At 37.2% G+C, this 19,910-nt stretch overlaps 1 protein-coding gene across 3 annotated transcripts in view; it reads right to left on the bottom strand.

Annotated features, from left to right (window-relative positions):
- PICALM (phosphatidylinositol binding clathrin assembly protein) overlaps positions 1-19,910 on the bottom strand; it is a 68,703-nt gene that overhangs the window by 15,262 nt on the left and 33,531 nt on the right. For all 3 annotated transcript variants that reach the window (XM_063394397.1, XM_063394398.1, XM_063394400.1), the window contains exons 7-16: positions 18,844-18,950; positions 17,630-17,671; positions 16,839-16,924; positions 15,522-15,645; positions 15,061-15,197; positions 12,615-12,715; positions 3,219-3,326; positions 2,171-2,302; positions 2,051-2,081; positions 1,117-1,216 (exon numbers count right to left, since the gene is read on the bottom strand). In XM_063394397.1, the coding sequence (XP_063250467.1) occupies positions 1,117-1,216; positions 2,051-2,081; positions 2,171-2,302; positions 3,219-3,326; positions 12,615-12,715; positions 15,061-15,197; positions 15,522-15,645; positions 16,839-16,924; positions 17,630-17,671; positions 18,844-18,950 (968 nt within the window). The remainder of the gene's footprint in view (positions 1-1,116; positions 1,217-2,050; positions 2,082-2,170; positions 2,303-3,218; positions 3,327-12,614; positions 12,716-15,060; positions 15,198-15,521; positions 15,646-16,838; positions 16,925-17,629; positions 17,672-18,843; positions 18,951-19,910) is intronic.

The following is a 19,910-nucleotide window of genomic DNA, read 5'->3' as shown; positions in this document are numbered from 1 at the left end:
AGGGAGACAAGTTCTGTCTTTCCAAATCCACAACACTGCATTACTACACTGTGGATTCAACCTCCCCCAGTCAGAGCCAGATGCAATAAATCTTGGGGGCAGTTTGTTACCTGTTCTGCCCAGGTACAGTTCTCCAGCTCATGGGTGAAAAGGTGAGTAGGATTCACATGCAAAAATGTTCTGTGAACATTGTGAAAACTACTTCTGTAAAGCCTTAACACGTAGGCTTAAAAGCCCTCCCCCTACACTGCTACCCCCAAATCCTTGTCAATACCACCTGTTAAAATAGACATGAACTTGCTTATCAAAACTGACATGGATTAAAAGCAACTGCACACTGGGGCAGGAAAGCAGTAGTTATGTACACTAAGAAAGCTGTAGCCACAGACACCTCTGCAAGTACCAGTGGGGCCAGTTCCCCCTCCCAGAGCAGGCCAAGTTACAATGTAACGGTGTGTGACCTACAAGTGCACCCAAAGGACACCTTCACACTTCTACTTTCGTAGACTGCAAAGTGCCTCCTGACTCCTTGGAATTCAGAGTTTTATGTCAAACTCATAGAATATGGGTTGGTTTGAGTTGGAAAGTACTTAGATGACCTCCTACTTTCAAGACCCTGCTGTGGCCAGGGACACCCTTCCACTAGACCAGGCTGCTCAAAGCCCCATCCAGCCTGGCCTTGAACACTTCCAGGGATTGGGGCATCTACAGTTCCTCTGGGAAACCTGTGCCAGTGCCTCACCACCCTTGCAGTAAAAAATTTCTTCCTAGTATCTAATCTAAACCTGACTTCTGTCAGTTCACAGCCATTGTCCTGTCTCCATATGCACTTGAAAAGCCTGTTGAGTGAAACCCAGAGGCCCTTACCTCCCATGAGAGAGGCTGCTCAAACACTGCTGGAGTTTTTGCTAAACCTGCACATCACAAACTATTTACTAGAATCACATAGCCAAGAAAAACAAATCCCAGTAGTACACAGCTCCAACTGACCACTTCTTCAATTTTCTATTACGTTTTTACTGCAACTATAGAGCATTTTCAAATTCATCCATTATACATCACCCTGCAGATCTACATTGCAAGGAATTCACTATTTTAGAATGAGCATTTGCTTACCAACGTTGGAGCGTTCCACGCAGTTGTAGGTGCAATCTTGGGTTGCCAGTTGGAACCACCTGTTAGTTTCTTTTCACCTGGCTGAGTCCAGTTTACATCACTTCAAATAAATTTTTTAAAAAACTGTTAGAAAACATTAGACTTTCTTATAAAACTTTCTCAGGTATACAGCATTTCCACTTGGGAATGAGGCTTCTTTTATTAATGAAGCTCATTTAGCAAAGGGGTTGATAAAAAATTTCGTGACAACATGTTTTGGCTTGGAAAAGTAAGAGAAGTTCAGCATGAGCCCCCTCAGCATCTCAAGTCCAGTTACCCTGAATAGGTAAGTTAGTGTATCTTACTCAGCTCAAGACATTTGAATTAAATTTCAAGGCACCATATTAGATTTCTGAATGATTTCAGAGTTGGCACAGATGCTCCCAATAAACTTGAAATTTGCCAATCCCATTTCTCAACTTTGCTGCTAGAGCAGATGTTCACTACCCTCAAATACACACACCCCGCTTCAGAATTCACCTGTCTCAAGGTCAGCCTCAAGATCGAGGTTGCAGTTTCACAATCTTTAAAACAGCTCTGCTGACACTCAGATCATACCAAGTATTTAAGGAGTGCTATGACTACAACAGCTGTTGCTGTATGCAACAGCTACAAAGAAACATTTCAATGAACTAATGTTTTAAATATACCTAAAGTCTGAAAGGAATCAGAGACAGGACACCCTGCCTGCTGCTATCACTGTCACTGCCCCTCAGCCTACAGTCCACCTTCCAATAGCTCTCAACAATTCATTACACCTTGTACAGGAAGTACAATCCCACATGGGCTCTGAAGGATAACATTATGTTGGTATGCACAGGTTTCAACATGTACATCCATGAAAATTTACTATCATGAAAGTCCAAGTGCTCGACTTCTGATTAAGCATACTCACTTTTTAGTAGTTCCATTTCCAATGCCCAAATCTGTCACAAGGGAGAAAAAGAGACTACTGAAATTCTGTTTGTTTAAAAGAAATCAGTAAGTATTTACAGGTTAGTGGTTCCATACTTACTGCCTACAAGATTGGCTAAAGATGAATCCAGATCATCTGACACTAATTTATTAGGCGGTACTTTGGCAACTGGAAGACTCTGGTTTTGAGAGGCCACTGTTGGTTTTAGGAGACCACCTAGTTCATCAAAGCCTTGGAATGAGAAACATAAGTGATTTGAATCACAGGCCTCCCACAAATATCATAACATTCAATTAAACAGACAGCAAGGTCAACACAATGGCTAAAATACAAAATTTAACCTGGTGATGCTACTCTATACAAGAAGGACAAAATTTATTATGCTTCTTGATAAAAAAGATATTTACTATAAAAATAGATTTTACTTCAGTGGTTTAACCTACGGGACAATTTTACATGGAATGGATTCATAGTGACTGAAAAGCAGTCAAAACATAAAACAAAGAAAAATATATCAAGTGTTTCAATCTTACAAAAACACGTATTTGCTTTTAGCAAATCACTGCCTTACAAAAAAAAAATCTGATGTCAAGAATCTAATGCAAAAGATCAGAAAATATCTACTTTCCAGATGCTCAAAAGAAGAGAAAGAGCACTATGACTTCAATCTAAATTAACTGTGTATTAACTGATTATTTTCTGAAGCAATCTTCATGTCAAAAGAGAAGAAAGGAGTGCCAAAACCATGTTGTAAGTGCATAAAATGAAGATGAAATTTTACCTCTTCCAACCACACTCTGCAAATACAGACTTAATTTCAACTGACAGCATATAAAAATGAAGGTTTACTGTACAGAACTGTACAGAATGTATTCGGTTAATGCACAGAATACATTATTTTTAATGTACAGAATACAGAATTTAAGTGAGGGAAATCTGTGTAAACATTTCAGCAGAGTGTAGAAATAGTCTGTAAAGAAAAATTATTTGATTAATGCTGTTATTGACCTTTCAAAGTCAGCTTTCTTTTCTTCATCTGAAACTCTGTCCCAGTAGTGCAACTAAATACATATTAAGAGATTTATACCTCAAGAATAAACTAAATTAAGGAATGGACAGATGTCATTTATTTTAGTAAGTGTCTTACCACCAGAATCTGGGACAACATTAGAAGATTTATTTCCAAAAACAGACTCAAAGTCAACATTAAGGCCAGCTGATGGCTGTGGTTGAGCAACAGGAGATGGAGTGAACCCTGTGGGGAAAGAAAGAAAGAAACTGTATGCCTTTATACAGCATTTCCCACAAATCCACCTTTATGCAAGACAGGTCAAATACATATTTCAGCACTACAGAAAGACTAGGAATACCTCAAAAGTCCAGATTACACCTAGACACTGAGCAGTTTATTTGGTCTTTATTTGAAGTTCCTCCACCAAAGGAAGGTTTTTGTCTCAAAAACTGAACAGACAGCCCATAAAAGTTGCTCTACAATTGCTTAATCTCTAGACACCTTCCTTATTCTTTTACCATATGCTTACAATAAAATTGCTGAGGAAAATGTCACCATGCTTCTCCAGTAAAAGAAGCTAGTTAGTGTGGAATCTGTTTCAAGAGTATTTGACTGAAGATTATTCTCGATGTTTTACATTAATCCGCAATTCTCTTAGAAACAAATGGAGTAAGATCCAAACCATCCCAAGGTGCCTGAACGAGTAATGCCTTTGACTGGACACTCTTAATACTAGTAATTTTCATAGCTCTTTATGTGGACACACATTTTGCAGTTGACCATGTTTTGCAATCAAATTTCTAGAAATTATGGCAAGATACGGGGAGGTACAGTCATACTTCCACTCCTAGTGCTGTCTAAACTTACTTCATTTGTCTTCCATATATCTGTAATGTTCTACAAATACACAATCATTTTTCAACACTGAAAATTTATTGCAGCACGAAGCATTGCATATGATGTTCAGCAGCATTAAGTTGATAGTTCAACTTAATGTAAGTAATAAGTAATAGCCACTTATTTGTAATATTTTTCTATGTTATATATGCTCTCACACAAGCACATGCATGTGCATCACCTTGGTATTCACACAGTAGCAGAAGTAATTATTGCTTTATATGAAAAGCATAGAAAAAAAACCCAATGCCACCTTGAAAATTAGCTCTTTTGGTTTCTAACAAAAAGTATGATGATATGGAGAAATGAAAGGATCACAACTTCTTCAGCAGTAAAACACTGCAGTGGGTAGAAATAACTGACAAAGAACACTTCTTGGACTTCATTTCGCTTGCTGGGACAGCACCTCATTTCAATCTTACAATGTTTTTCTGAAATAAGTCACATTTCACCTAAAAAAATTAGCAACTACAGGATGTTATTCTTAAACCAACTTCACAGAAAAAACTAAGTTGGGATTACCTGTTTCTTTTTCTTAAGGAACTCCTAACTCCATCACTAAAATTTACACAATGTAGCTTTCATTAAAAATAAATCAAAGTAAACTGCATACAGCAAAACATGGGAAGCAGTAATGTGGGGAAAGAGAATAAATAATCAACAAACCAAAATGAGTATCTTTATGACATGTATAGCATCAAGTTGTAACAAGCCATTTCAGAGACTCTGAACCGCAGATAGAAATTCCTTTGATGGGATGTCCTGCAACTCTTAAAACTGTGCCTGTACCAATAGAAAACTTTACTTACAACAGCTCATATTTTGCTTTAGCAATCAGCCTCAACTGAAACAAGCTGAGTTTCCTGCTCTCACATTTTAGAAGTTTGAAGTTTTATGAAACTAGAAAGATGAGACCATCTCCAAGACAAAACAATACACAGGACTCCTTTGACTCAGCCCCTGAGAAAGGTCAAATCCTACTCTCGATATCAACCACCAACTCAGGGCATTTTGTTTGACAGGAATATTTTGAAAGGTGCAAAGGTTTGTATTTTTAATGGAGGTTATTTGAGCATCAAGACTTGACAGAAACTAATCCTACTTTTTTAATGAAGAACAAAGGGAACGGAGTAATTTGTAGTATTTAACCTTTTGTTGAAAGATGCTCACTGATTTTTATGCAAAGACACTAAACCAAAATGTGACTTTAAGGGGCTTTTAAAAGCTAAGCCTTCCACAAACCATTTACCAAAGGTATTCCTAAGCCTTGCACTGCAGCAATGTTTACACATCCTGCTCAGCCTGATTTGGACCTGTCACAGCCCACGGTCTCTCTAGCAACTATCAGGACGGTGTTCCAGGATCAGCACCAGTATGGGGTCACTACACAGATGTGACACAGCTGCACAGATGATCAGCCAGCACTTTAATGCAGCAGAGATCTTTCTCCCGTTCTGTTGCAAAGCTTAACACTAGTTCAGTGCACTGTTTAAGAGTAATATATCAACAAAATTGCCATAAGCAGCTCGAACATCCCAATCCCTTTTTCTTAAAAACAATGAGGTAGAGCAAGATGAGAAGCTACTTATAAACATGCATGTCTTTTGTGTGGTATGTAGCAACAAGTAAACCATGAGAGATCCTGAAATGGGGAGATACTCATTTCATGTTTAGACTAAATAAGCCTTAGTTTGGCACAAACTGAAAAAATACATACCATTTGTGACCACACACCTGGCATAAGCACATGAATATAGCTGGAGCCACTACAGCAAGGCACTTCTGTAGTCAGTAACATGCCTACTAGTTCTAGGCACACAACACATTGAAACTTCTGTGTGTGTGGTGAGGCTGTATCCCATTACCTACCTCCAAATAGACCAGCTACAGAAGAAGGCTCATTGCGGAAATGAGAAGCGTTAGGATAAGCTTGAGGACCACAAAAAGAATCTGATAAGGAGTATCACACAAGAGAGAAAGCCAGGAAAGGAGAAGAGGGAGAGTTACAGAGAGAGAACCAAGATACACTGTTTATCTGCTCTTCAAAACTTTAATTTCACATCAGTCTATAAATCCACACATAGTCTAGTAACACAGAACCAATGGAATGAAATCAATACACATCAGACACACGGTAAGAAACAAGTTTACACAATCTCTAACACAAAAGGGGAAAGCACGGTTTCAAAGAACAGCTATATTAGGATCTATTTTTTTTCCAATTAAATGCCATGTTTTACACCCTTGGAGAAAATGAGTGTAAAAGCTTCAAGGCATTTTTCTTATACCTGAAGTATATTCATATTTGGTTGCCACAAAGGGATTTAGTTGAGTAAATGGATTGTAATGATCTAAAGAACCAGAAAGAGTTATTTTAAATCCACATTCACATTATCGTAGTGCCTTGATCGTGCTACAGCTAAAACTGCATCTACATGTCCCATATCAACCTGTCAGATTGATATATCCTTAGATATCACCCTCAGATAGATATATCCTTAGAGCATGAGACACTGGAAGGGACCGCAATGTATCAATGCCATACCTTTCCAGTGACTTCAGAGCTGTCATGTGATAAATACCACAAAGACCAGCAAGCACCACAAAACCCAGCCAGGGTCCTTGTTCACAGCTCTGCATTGCTGCAACTTTTTGTGTGACTGCAGAACAAGTTAGACAGAGGAAACTAATCTGACTAAATAACCATCCTACTAAAAAAACCAGTTGTATTTCAAATAATCATTCTACATTTACATGAACCATAAAAATTTCATTGAAGTATGGAAAAGGCAGATTATTAAATAGCAGTGCCAACTAAAAGTATTTTATATATTTTAAAGACAAATTTATCTTGTTTGCTTTGTCTTTCCAATAGACAGACAGGCTAGGAAACTAGTTAGTTAAGCTGACAAATTATAGATAGTGTGAATACCTTTAAAGAGAATCCCTTTGTTTTACCTCTATTAACAAGTAGCAGAGGTATTAAAAAACTCTTTGTTCTAATAGTCTGTATTTTTCTTTGATCAATTCTAGTGGGGTACAATCAGAATAAATACAGCCTGTGGTGTACAACTGTCTTTAAACTTGATTTATTTAATAGAAATGACATGTAATTAAGTGATTATTCATCTATAAAAACAAACTGAATCTTCATATTGAAAAGTAATTAAATTACTATAGAGCTGCACCAACACAAATGTTGGAAGGACTTCTAATGAGACATCTGAACCATCTCAAAGTAAGATATGAACAGTTTTTAACAGGTGAGTTATTAGTTTATTGCCCCATAAGTAAACAGTCTGAGAAGATTATGCATCAATATGTGTGTGGCTTTATCAGTTTTGTTAATGACAACGTGACTAGGGCAAAAACATCCACTACCAAAACAAGTCAGATCAGGCTCCTTGGTTTAAGAAGAGCATTTCACCCTGAGGAGGAAAGTAACAGCGTTTTCTTTTCCTTCTCAAGCAGATGCAACATTTCACCTTAAAATTCCCAAGTACAAGAGACTGTAAAACTACACTCATGCAACTGCTCTCACTGTAACTGTTTCTGTACATCAGGTTAGAATCCTATCAAGGCAGCCAAGCAAGGATTTTAACACCATTTTTATTGTACAGCTACTAAATCAATTTCTAACACAGCACAAAACCAGCCCCAATTGACTAGCTTACAGTTTCTGAAAGGCTGTAAAAATATATTTTAGAAATTAAAATAATGCTAAAATTTTTAGGAAATAGGAAATTAGTTTAAAATGGTACTTTACCAACAAACATTTCATGTGTGGGTGTCCTACTGGTGAAAGTAGATACATCAGAAGACACAGACAGATGAGCAGCATCGTTAGTTTTTGTAAGGAAAGGATTTAGGTTTGGAATGGCATCATCAACACTATCAACAGTAGCAGAAAAAGGATCTGTTCAATTCCAGAGAGCAAGAGAAAGAAGAAAAGGGAGATGGATTTAGTTTTCTCCTGACATCTCTAGGTTTGGGATGACCTAGCTAATTATTTCATTTCAAGTTGTCCACGACTGCAGATACTAGCTACTAATTTCCTTTTAAAAAAAATTAAATTAATAACACCATCTTACAAAATATGCTTCTTCCTGAATGTGTTTTAGACTGAAAGTAACTACGTTATTCCTCTTTAAACACAACCACTTTTTGTTTCTCACAGTCATGTCTTGATATGTGCAACAAAGTCTCTGGAGCAGAGGATGCCTGTCAGCACTATAGAACCTGAGGGGCTATGTGAGGATTCAATGCAATAACATCCCCAAGACAACTTTAAAATCCTGAACAAAACCAACCGACTGGAACTTCTCTTTCTCCAAACTGTGTTATGGATTTTTCTGTAACTGACTATCATGAAATTTTCAAGAGCTATGATTATACCAAGGCAGCATACAGGTCATAAGCACTTTCCTTGCTGCCTGGGGCATCAGGAACAAAGCAGCTTGCTGTGGAGATGCTGTTACCTGCAAGCAAGCAAAGGACTCCTCTGTTTTTACAGGCAACAGACACTAAGCCATAATGAGGAAAATGTTCCTTACCAAAAAAACTGTCAGACTTAATCAGAATGAAGGAAACATGGATCTATACAAGCAACTTCCCAAGGGACATAGTTTCAAAGTTTCCTGAGAATGGATGCAAATACCATGCTCAAGTACTCCTGTAATTCAGAATCTAACAGATAAAGTGGACAGAGAAGGCAGCCACAATACTTGTTGACTGCAGGAGCTGTGGTGTAGCTCTCTGGTTTCAGAGCCCATGAACCCTTGATGGAAAATTCAAGAACTCACTAGGTGAGATCAGCAAGGGTTGTATCTAGTCCTACTTATCATGGTGCCTAGAACTGCAGCTTACTCTTCTACAGAAAGCCACTACAGAGAAATTTCTGAATAATTATTATAGGAAAGATGTCTTCAATACTTCAGTTCTTGGCCTTTTTTTTTTAACCTAGCCAGTTTATCCAAAACTCTTGTAAATACTATTGTACTGCATGAAGCAAGTTTTGAAGTGCAAATTATTTTCTCTCCCTGAATCTGACCTGATTCTTAGCAGTAAGTCCCACATAGCTTCATAATGTGCTCAGTTGTACAAAAGTCCTAATGAAAACAATTTTTAATTATATAACTGCATTATTTTTCACAGGCTTATTGCATGCTTTGATTTGCTGCAAGCTGTAGGTATGTTCTTAGGTGAGACCTGACTTTTCCCCAAATTGCTTGGCTGTGTTGCAAGAACAAGTGAAATACCTTAAAAGACCTTTTCTTAAAACAGTCAGCAAAATGACAGTCTCCAACACTGAATAAAAGACAAGCAGAATAAGCTGATATTTGTAATATATAACAGGAATACAAAATTACATATTGTCCCATGTATGTTTTATACACTGGACATGCCAATCAGCCTGAAACTGAGTCCTTGTTTCAGCTACTCCTTAGAACTGCTTTCTGCTTTGAATGCCATTTAAAAAGATATAGAACAAACAAATCTGACAATAAAAATGGGGCAGATTATCCATTCATCAGATCCTCCTTGCTCTTTCTGTTGCTACTTCCCATTCTTCTGATTTTACTGGTTCTCTTTATATATATATCGTATAAGTGGAAAGAATTCAAACAGATGGGTCAAAATGTTCATTTTCACACTGACACATTTGTTTTACTTCTGAAGTTTAGGTACAAACTGATAGCTGGCGAATGTACCAGACACAGCTGGAATGGTCTCCAAAGAACCCCAATAAATAGTGCAGATAAAAAAATGGAAGAAATTAAGAATCACAAGTTTTTAATTGTATTTGTCTGAATCTACTGACCACCAAAATTATTTTACACATGCACTCATCCAGAAAATAACCAAAACCTACTTTCTGTTCCCAATTCCCAAGGCTGTATATAGTGCTTCCTGTTTTGAGTAGTTAGACAATATAATGCAACTTTAGATTATCAAGATTTGCTCAGAAATGTTCTCAGATTCTCTGCTTGTCTGCCACATTCTAACTCTAGCCAGCAGGTCCAATCTTGTCCAAGTCTCAGAACTTGCAAATGCTAGTAACAAAAGTAACTGAAAATTAATCGGGTTTGGGTAATTTATATCCTTGCATATTCAAGTTTTAAAAAATGCTACCAATTCTGACAGCAACACCTGGATGTTTCTAAAGCCCAGTTTCATCCTTGAATACACATGGAATCTGTTTATGTCAATGGAATTACTCTGCACCTGCATGCTATCGTTAGGCATTAACGATTTAGGTGCATTTAAATGAGTAGTTTGAATTCTGCAAATTTCTACCCTTAAGTTACCCAATTAGAAGTACTTTGTCTGAGAAAACAGTGCTAAAGGATTTTCAGTGGCATTTTTACAGTCTGAAATAGATAAACTGAAAACATACAATGACAGAACCCATTCCCCAGGAGTTTAACCTTGTTAGCTTTAACGTTTTGGAAGCACAAAACTAAAGGCAAGAACCCAAACATAATGCTTCTGTAACAATGTATTGGTTTATTATACAACTAAGACCTTCTGCATAGAATTTTTAACAGTAATTGATTTTAGATGGTTTGATACTCTTCTCAAAGGCACCATATACACCAAATACAAACATCATCATGTCAGAAAATTACCTAAGGGAGGGATGCTGTGCAGTGCTTAGAGCACAGGACTGGAAATAGTTCAGGTTCCATTCTTGGCTCTGCCACTGACTTGCCGTATGACTTCAGACAAGTCAGTTAATTGCTCAGATTTCCCCATCTGTAAAATGTGGAAAGCACTTCTTATCTACCTCACCTGTATGAAATGAGGGTTCATGTCTGTAAAGCTGAAGAGCTGGGTTTTTTGATGAAAGGTAATACAAAAAATGGTGATCCCAGAATTTTAGCCTAAATTTTAGCAGACAATTCAAAATCCTCACGGTTAATTAAGTCTTATAAGTATTTAGAAATGTGTCAATAGTAAGCAGATATATCAACAACTATTACTGAAGACTCATAGCACGAGCAACACAACATTGAACAAACACAGACTTTGAGGCTCAACTTTCAGGTTACTAAAGAAACGCTAAATTGTGATGTGACCTTTAAAAGGCAGATAGTTCCCCTTCTATCCCTCACCCACAAAACAAACAGGACAAGCTAAAACAGAAGGTATTTTGCAGAAAGCAATCAAGATGAGCAAATCATTTTTCTCCATTTCTAAACTCTAAGCCTATTATAGCACTGAAATTTGTATGCCTAACTCCATACACTTCTCACTAAATCTTTCTCCAAGGAGACTTTGCTCAGCAAAACTAAAGAACAAGTAAACTACTAATTTATTTTAGAAGCTGCCACAAATAGTGCCTTCCTCACTCAAAATTGTGTTATTTCCCTACAAACAAATGTGAGAAGGTATACAAAACAAAATACACAGCAAAAAGTGAATAGGAAAGTGGAAAACATATACAGCTTATTATGAAGATACATTAGATAGCTGGAAAGATGTTAAGAAGAGCTATAGCTCATAAAAAGAAACAGGGAAGTAAAAATTTAGGACAGGTTGTTTTGATGCCTACGAAACTTCCTGAAGCAGCAATTCCCAATTTTTTGCATCATAAAGCATGTTTGCAAGTATCTAGTTTAGAAAAAAATAATCTGGAAATAGCCACATAGTTCAGGAGTTTACTATTTTATTAAGTGTCATTTATGTAGAAAAAACAAAAAATGAACACAACCTCCCTCTCCCTCTGTTATAAAGCTTTTCAATCCTCCAACCAGTATAACCAGTAGTTATACTGGCAACATAATACTGTATCTGAATTATTTTGGGACATTGCAAAGCAGCCAAGAACTTTGATTAAACATCAAAATGTTCCAGCACTCAAACCAGTCTTGAAGGAAAATTCAGGACTTTCTAGAACTCTCTTGCCTGACCCCTTGGTTTGAGGACTTGACTGTACCCATAAGATCTCAACTCATTCAGTCTGTCCTAGAAACTTGGCAGAATGAAAATTTGGGTGTTCTGGAGTAGATTTCAGCAGGAAGAATATAAATTTCATCTCTTCATTTAAAAGGTCCAACCACAACTCTTTGCTAATTTGCTGTTGTAATTAAATGAAATATAGCAGAGAATTTATAAAGAGAAGCCTTATTATTTCAATAACTAACTCTGGCCTTTCTTTCTATGCACAGTTGTCACAAGTGCCTTCTATGAGGTTTCATCCAAGTTCTGCAGTACCATCATCGGCAAATATGATTTAACATTAGACAAAATTTAAAACAATTTTGCATTCAGGTTCCTGTGTTTGCAGCACAGTCTACCTCATAGACATCTTCACTGAACTGACTTCTCAAGAGCTATGCTTCTGCAGCTGCCTGCATGAATCTTGAAGAGAGCAGTTATGAGGCTGACAGAGATGGTCAACAATTAAAGTAACTTTGCTAATAAGAAGATGTATCAAAATAATTTAGAATTACCACACAGTGCTGGATTATTTTAACCTATACACAGATTTTACTTCTTCTGATCCCATTATTCACTTGTAATGTCTTATTAAGATCTCTCTCTTTAAGGAAAAAATAGCCCCACAGTAGGGGCAACATGCACAAGAACATGGCCATAGCAATTAAACTTAATCCAACCCCGAATTCTTACCTCCCCAGGTACTTCCTACTTGTGGAGCAGCAGATATAGGATGTACAGACGGATGAAAAGTTGGCTGCAAATCAAGCAGATCATTTGGCAGCTTTGAAGTGCTACAAAGATAAATTAATACAACTGTTTGAACTGCATCACAGTTTTCAATATAGGCAAATGCTAGGCACTGTCAACAGTAATGAAACCTCTGTTACAAAACGGTTATTACAAAATGGATAGAACTGAGCCAAAATCAGAAGGGCTGGTGAACTCCATATTTTCAGTTCTGTAAAAAAGTGTTAATTTAGCAAGATAAGTTGTATGTTATGCCAAGGGACTTTTGTGAAAGCTGTCCAAGACAAAGACAGGTATCCTCACAGTCCAACACCAGGCTAGGAGATGTTATGTTCAGAACTCTTCATCAGCTTTTAAAATCACCTCATGAAACTGTATAACACAACAAAAACAAACAGACAAAATGAACTCTAATGGGCTGCACCACCAAAATATTACTCAATTCCACCACTCTGATCTTTCCACTATAATCACTGCTGAGAAACTACCTCACAACCTGGGCTATTAAAGAACTTTGGGGAAAGCAAAGTATAAGAGGCCTTGAAACACTTGATCATACATCAGGCATGTGAATGAAAACATATTTAAATGCACATTTAGACCATTCAAACCTCATACCATCACATGGAAATTATCAGTAAAGGCTTATACACAACTGCTGCATCAATTTAAGGAGTCAAACAGGAACAGTAAAATTCATCCTCTTGCAGACAGCTCATTTCACACTTTGAATAAATCTTGGGGGGAAAAAAAGGAAAAAGAAAAAAAAAAAGAAAAAAAAGAGGGGGAAAAAAAAAAACATACAGAGTACTGGTGTTCTCCTAGAACCTTTTAGGACAAGAAATGAACCCAAATCTGCAAATATGGCTCCTACTATGCACAGAACTTGACTCACTGTGACATCCAAATGTCTCTCTAAATGAGACCAGCACAAGAGTTTAATGGCTAGTAGTGACATCCTAGATCTCTGCATATTTTCTTGCTCACCCAATCACTTGTATAATTCACAGTTTTCACTACTGCATGATGCATTTCAGCAGTAATTGCAGTCACATTTTGCCACTACTGCTCCTATTAAAAAGCAGCACTGTCTGTCACTGCCCTGTAATGTCAGCAGCTGAACAAATTATTTTTCAAGGTAAAGCTTGTTCAAGATAATGACAAGGATTAACCAGACACATTGCATCTGGTAGCAAGCCATTGAACTTCTGACCCAGCATATCCCCATCATGACAGCTCCTGCTGTAAAATCTGTTCTTTGCTCATAGCAGTCATTCTGCCAGCAAGTAAATTTGAACATGAAAAAAACCCTAGCATTTGGGGTTTTTTTTAACAAGAAAACACTCTTGTCCTCGCTATGCAACATTTCTGTCTGTTTGAAGAAGCTTTATCAGGTGTTTCTATGTTTCAGACCTCTTAAATATCTGATCTTGCTTCTTAAGTTCAAAGCACACACCTATTTAAGTTTGCTGGCCTCTAAAAAGCAATTTAAAAAAATATTTTACAGGAAGTCTTTCAGTTACTAACACTGACAGATTCTCTAGCTTCTTACATGTGACTCAGCTATTTACCACACATTTGGTGTCAAGTAATTTCCTACAATAGCTTTCTAATGGGAAAAGAAAGCTGTCAGAAGAGCAATAGATTCCTATGTGAGCTCTAACAGAACAACAAAGCAATCCCTTCAGGTTTAGGGTCATGCTCAAAGCAAAAGTATGACTCCAGAGCACCAATTCCTTCTATACTAATAAACGCATTGTACCTTCTGCTGCTGCTTAATTTGACAGGTATTTTACAGAATGAAGATCACACACTTGCTCATACCAGCAGCTCCTGTTAGCCAAAGATGAGGATTAGCATGCAGTGAGTACTCCTGCACTTTTCTTTGCAAGTCCTTGCAGAGATGTTCCAGATACAACACAAGACTGCAAAACCTGCCTCTCACTTCAAACTCCATTTCAGGCTTTTCTTTTTCTGAAAAACTACCCAGAATATTTACCACTCTACTTCTAAAGACCTAGACATGCATTTTCTTTATGACTCCTCAAACAGAATTTTTATTTGACTTTTCTCACATTTACTTGTAATGTTCCTTGGGGACAAAGCATGTGTGTTTTACGGTTCCAACCGTCTGGCTTACTGACTAAGAACAGCTACAAGGGCTGTCAGCAGTCAGTTCATACCAGAAACTTCTGCAAACAGATGATGAGAACAGAGTTTTATGTTATTTATTGCAATAGGCTATTTTCCCATCAGCTTCACTGTAATTTCTTATCACATTGCTAATGTACTCTACACCCAACCAATCTTGTGCAATATACACTCTGTGGCAGAAATTTAGAGGAAGACCTTGCTGCAGCACATCTCCCAGTGGGAAGATTCAGCATACCTGTTAGAGGAGCTAGGGGTAGAAAAAATATCAATGGCTGGTGTAGTCATTATGCTTCCTGCTGCAGTTGACACAGGAGAAGCTGCCGTGGTTAAAGAGGTATGAGGTTTCTTTGCAAGTTCTTTTAGACGTTGCTCCTGTTGGGAAAGCGAGCTGGTGTAAGAAATCTGAACATTTGTGTGTATGACACTGGATGTAAATAAAGCAGAACTAAAGAATTATTTATTCCACACACTAGCATTAGCCACTTGTAATTACAAGAGTCAGTGGTGCCACAAATGTTTTGGAAAACTATTTTAACAAACCCTCCACAAGCTGTACCATCTAAGTACACACAATTCTACTTCCAGCACTTTCAGTATTAATAACTCTGTTTTCCCCTCTGCTTCTTTAGGAATCCTAATAAGCTATCAACACGAACACAGGAAAGGCATTTGCAATTGAAAACTCTGTATGCCTACCTTTAAAGCTTTTAAGCGAGCCTGTTCTTCCTCTAACGCAGCTTGTTTTTCCCTTTCATCCACTTTTGTGAGGGACAGGCCAGTACTTGCAAGGGAAGAGACTGCATTGGAAAGGGTGGTAGCCCTAAGGTAATTGGACAGGAGAAAAGCTGCCTGTTAACAGATGACACGTGATAGAACTTCATTGTATCCACCCAGTCTTCTTCTGAGCTCTGGATAACACTGGCTACATCTTACACTGCACAAGTGAAAAGCTTAAGATACATCATATGACATACAGAATTAGAACTGCCCAGAAATCATGATGCCTACTCTACTGGCTTTTGGATTCTCCATCTTAAATGCTTCCCCTCCATCACAAAATTCACATTTGAAGCCTTTGCTCTTTTCCTGTTTGCCTAAAATGACATTACCTGTAGGCACATTGCAATCTCCAGTCATCTGGACTCCATTTCAATTTGTTGTTATTTTAACGAGCTTAGTGAACAAACTATCAATGCTTCTAATATATCCCAAAGGAAATCTGTAACTTATCATGTTTAAGAGTATGTAAAAAGATTTAAAACAAATACTTAAACTTTTAACAGAGTCATCTTACAAAACAAAGCAAATATTCTAAAAAGTAGTGCCCTAACAAAATAGTGCCCTAATAGTCACTGACAAAGAACCTATAAAATATTACTGCCTTAGTTTTTGAACGTGCAATAGAAAAATGCTATTTCATTTTACAAGTCTTACCCCCAATATTATGCTTTGTTAAATTTAAACTATGACATTTGTCATGTAGAGGACTTCTGTATATTGCCTGTTGTGTTTTGGAAAGCCCTCACAATAATTTAACGTCATACCATATGCATCATGGCTTTAACTTCAAATTACTTGCAAAATTCATTCTTAATGTAAGGACTTCTGGAAGCATTTCCTTGCTTTTGACAAAACAGGGATTAAAGCTGAGATGTAAAAGTCTAAGGACATGTATTTATTCATGCCGCATACCTTACAGAAGTCTAATTATTCATATATAATGAACATTTGTAGGCAGCACATGAAAGAAACTTAGTTCCTCTTTAGAAGTTCAGGATCAAGTGCCAAAAGCCTAAGCAGGGATGCTAGAGGAGGCCCTTACAGGTCCTTAGATTCTAGTTCTGTTGACCTGGAAGAAGGTATTTTAAGATATGACAACTTGCTAATCCATCACTGCTGATACAACGCCTTTAAAGAAGCCTCTTCAAATCTTCATTTACAATGAAATTGGAAAAAAAACCCAGATTTAACACTCAATTGGACAATTGTTGAGAAGGACAAGAATGTAAGCACCTGCTTGCAGCTGTGGAATCTTTGATTTTCTTCCCCTCTAGAGAAGCTAAATGTTGTTCCAAAGCATCAAGAAGGCTACTTGGTGCCTGCAAAGGGAGACATTGGGGAATATATTTGAGGAAACCAGTAGTTAAAATATTTTCAGAGATTGCAACTGTAGGGCAACAGCTACAACAGCTCAGAATACTTCTACCCCCTCTTGGCTTTCTGTAGGTATTTAATGACTTCCAGTATAAGGTGATGTATTCTCCTCACTACATTATTCCATCACAATGATTTATCAGCAAGGACTGAAATAAGTCAGGAAACATTAAAATTAACACCTAGGAAACAGTAAGCAGACAATCAGAAGCAGTCAGTATTTTAAGAGACACTAAGAAGGAAATTGTACTTAAAGTCATTTCTCTGTGCATGCTCTGCAAGCCTTCACATTAACTTCAATAGGCACATAGCCAAAAGCCAGGCTGCTAAAAACCACAGCTTCATAATATCATATAAGAGTTTCATTATGTGACCTCACAGACATAAACTGTCTCCAAGCACAATGGGAATAAGGTTATCTTAAAATTCAATTAGAGAATAACAGAAATTATATAGATATTTAAATACAACAGGATCACTGAATATAAAAGCCAAGCCCTGACAGAGATTGGATTTAATCACAAACTTAAGAGATAACCTGGTGACAGTGACAAGAATGCATACGTGAGTACCATAATGGCAGCTTTTTCTGATCATGCAACCCCAAAACCACACACATGCACTGGCAAACACATAATGGGTTTATCTACCTGTGAGAGATCTGGTATGTCTCCTCTGTCAATTCCAACTTGCTGTAATAAAACAAACGAGCTTCAGAACCTGTTTGCTTTTGTTGAAGGCAGAGATGCTCAGAAAGTAACAACATTAACACAAAGTAATGCAAAAAGCACAAACTTGTTCAATATAATTTTACATCTCCAGAGTCTGTACTCTGTGTCGGTTGCTTGTAATAAATTCTTGTTAAACGTATACACATTGAAATAGGTGTGCTACACATATATTTCAACAGATAGAACCTTAAAAATAACAGTAAGAATCCAGTGTTTTAGAACCTGGAGAAGTTCGCCTATCTCACAATTTACATGGCAAACTCTCAGACTTACTGATACACAGGATATAGCTGATGAAACAAAGCACCTCGGAAGTTGTGTAAAGAAACATTTTTCTAAAATGCAGATGAAACTTAAGATGTTTGCATCAGGACACAACACTGTTACAACAGAAAGATAATACTCTCAACTTCAATTGATGGTCTAATTAGCTGAAGACAGAGACACTGTCAGGACAGACAGCAAGCCAAGCTTGAAGGCTTATTTTTTTGTGGAGAGATATGAATACCAAGGAAATAAAAACACGAAGAGGAGCACACCTCAACTGAGGAATTCCATAATACTAGGACATCTATTTAGCAGTGCTCTAGAAACAAGAAGGCAACAGACTAAACACATTAAAAAAAACCAAAAAGCACAAACTAAATGTTTTGCAAGGTAATTGCTTTTCCTTCTGTGAGCAAACCCACAGCAAGAAATCTTGAAGAAATCCCATGTTCATCTGTTTGTCTCAGTTGCTTCTTTGTGAAGCTGTTTTTTCACCTAAAACCTCTGGTAGAATTGTGGGTTTCAAACTAGAATATAGCTAGAATCATAGAAAGCAGATCACCATGAGGTTCCTTTGTTTATTTAAAGCAAGTCTATTCTTCAAAGAAAGCTCACAAGTATTACATAACCAAGGAAATTTTAAAATGCACATTAATACACTCTCCTCAAGTAAAAGATAAACCAATAAGCACTCCACAGTCAGGTTTTTCAAGACAGCCCTCAAATGAACTAATCACCAGGAGAGAGAACAAGTTGACCCTTGAGAGAATAGCAAATAAGGAAGGAAGAAGCATATGTTTTATGATAAAATAAGCACTTTACAAGCTGTTTCAAATAAAGGGCAAAGTTGACTGACTTAAGTTTACCTCTGCAACTTTAAGGAACTCTGAGATCCGTGTCATTCTAGTGAGGAACTTCTTATATATATCAAGGCCTTCTTTGCATTGGTTCTTTTTCATATCAAAGTATTTTTCTAGAAACAGTAACAATATTTGCATCAAATAAGAAATCAAGGTTTGCAATGGATATGCATAGTAAAAGCATAATAAACCAAGACAAACAGAAAATACCTGCAGATATGTTATTATGATAACTGTAGAAGTCACTATGCCTAACTTGCACCAAATGTCAAAAGCTCTGTCAAATGTGACCTACTGATTCCATGCATGCAATTACACCCTGCCTTGCTGGTATTAGATACCACAAAACCATAACCACCTTGAAGAATAGGTCATTCAAAGAAATGCAAATTCATCTTCTTGGGAAGAAGAAGAAACAAACAACAACAACAAAAAAAGGCAGTTTTACAATCTGGCAGTCAAATATCTACTCTATTCCAATGGCCAGATATCAGGCAAGATTTTCATCTTCTCTAACAAACTGATGACTCTCACTGTGGTCTGGTGCCCTGAAGTACAACTGATTAAAAAATACCAGTGCTGAAAGCAAGAGGGTCCCACCCCTCTTTTGAAAAGCCCTTTCAAGGCCTGTTTCTTTATTTTAATTAAGCTTCACTCAAAGCAGAAATGAAAGCAACTGCACGTTCCTTCTTACCAAGGGAAAGCAAGAGGACAGGGGCTTCAGACTGGAAGACTGACTGACTTCAGATTGAGCTTTACTGACTTATTCCTGATTTTACTTTTCATTTTGCAAGCACTGGGTAATGACAGCAATCAGGTAGCTTCATCCAATCACAGCATACAACAAAATCAAGCAAATCAACAGATAATAACTTTCAACTTAATTCTTTTCTAAATTTAGGCTCCCCTTCATCTCCAATAAGTGCAAGTGAAAGGGTCTTAACCCTGAATTTGTAATTCTCCTTAAAATATTAGATATGCTCTAGGAACATAAGACAACCAGTCATGGAAACACAGCAACACTGAAGTTTCAATAGCCAAGCAATCACTGGTGTTGTGACTGCAGATTTGTA

Source organism: Prinia subflava, chromosome 3 (genome assembly GCF_021018805.1).
Source record: "Prinia subflava isolate CZ2003 ecotype Zambia chromosome 3, Cam_Psub_1.2, whole genome shotgun sequence".
NCBI lineage: Eukaryota > Metazoa > Chordata > Aves > Passeriformes > Cisticolidae > Prinia > Prinia subflava.
Note: the sequence above shows the minus strand (reverse complement) of the source record. Positions and strands in the feature narration are given on the sequence as shown.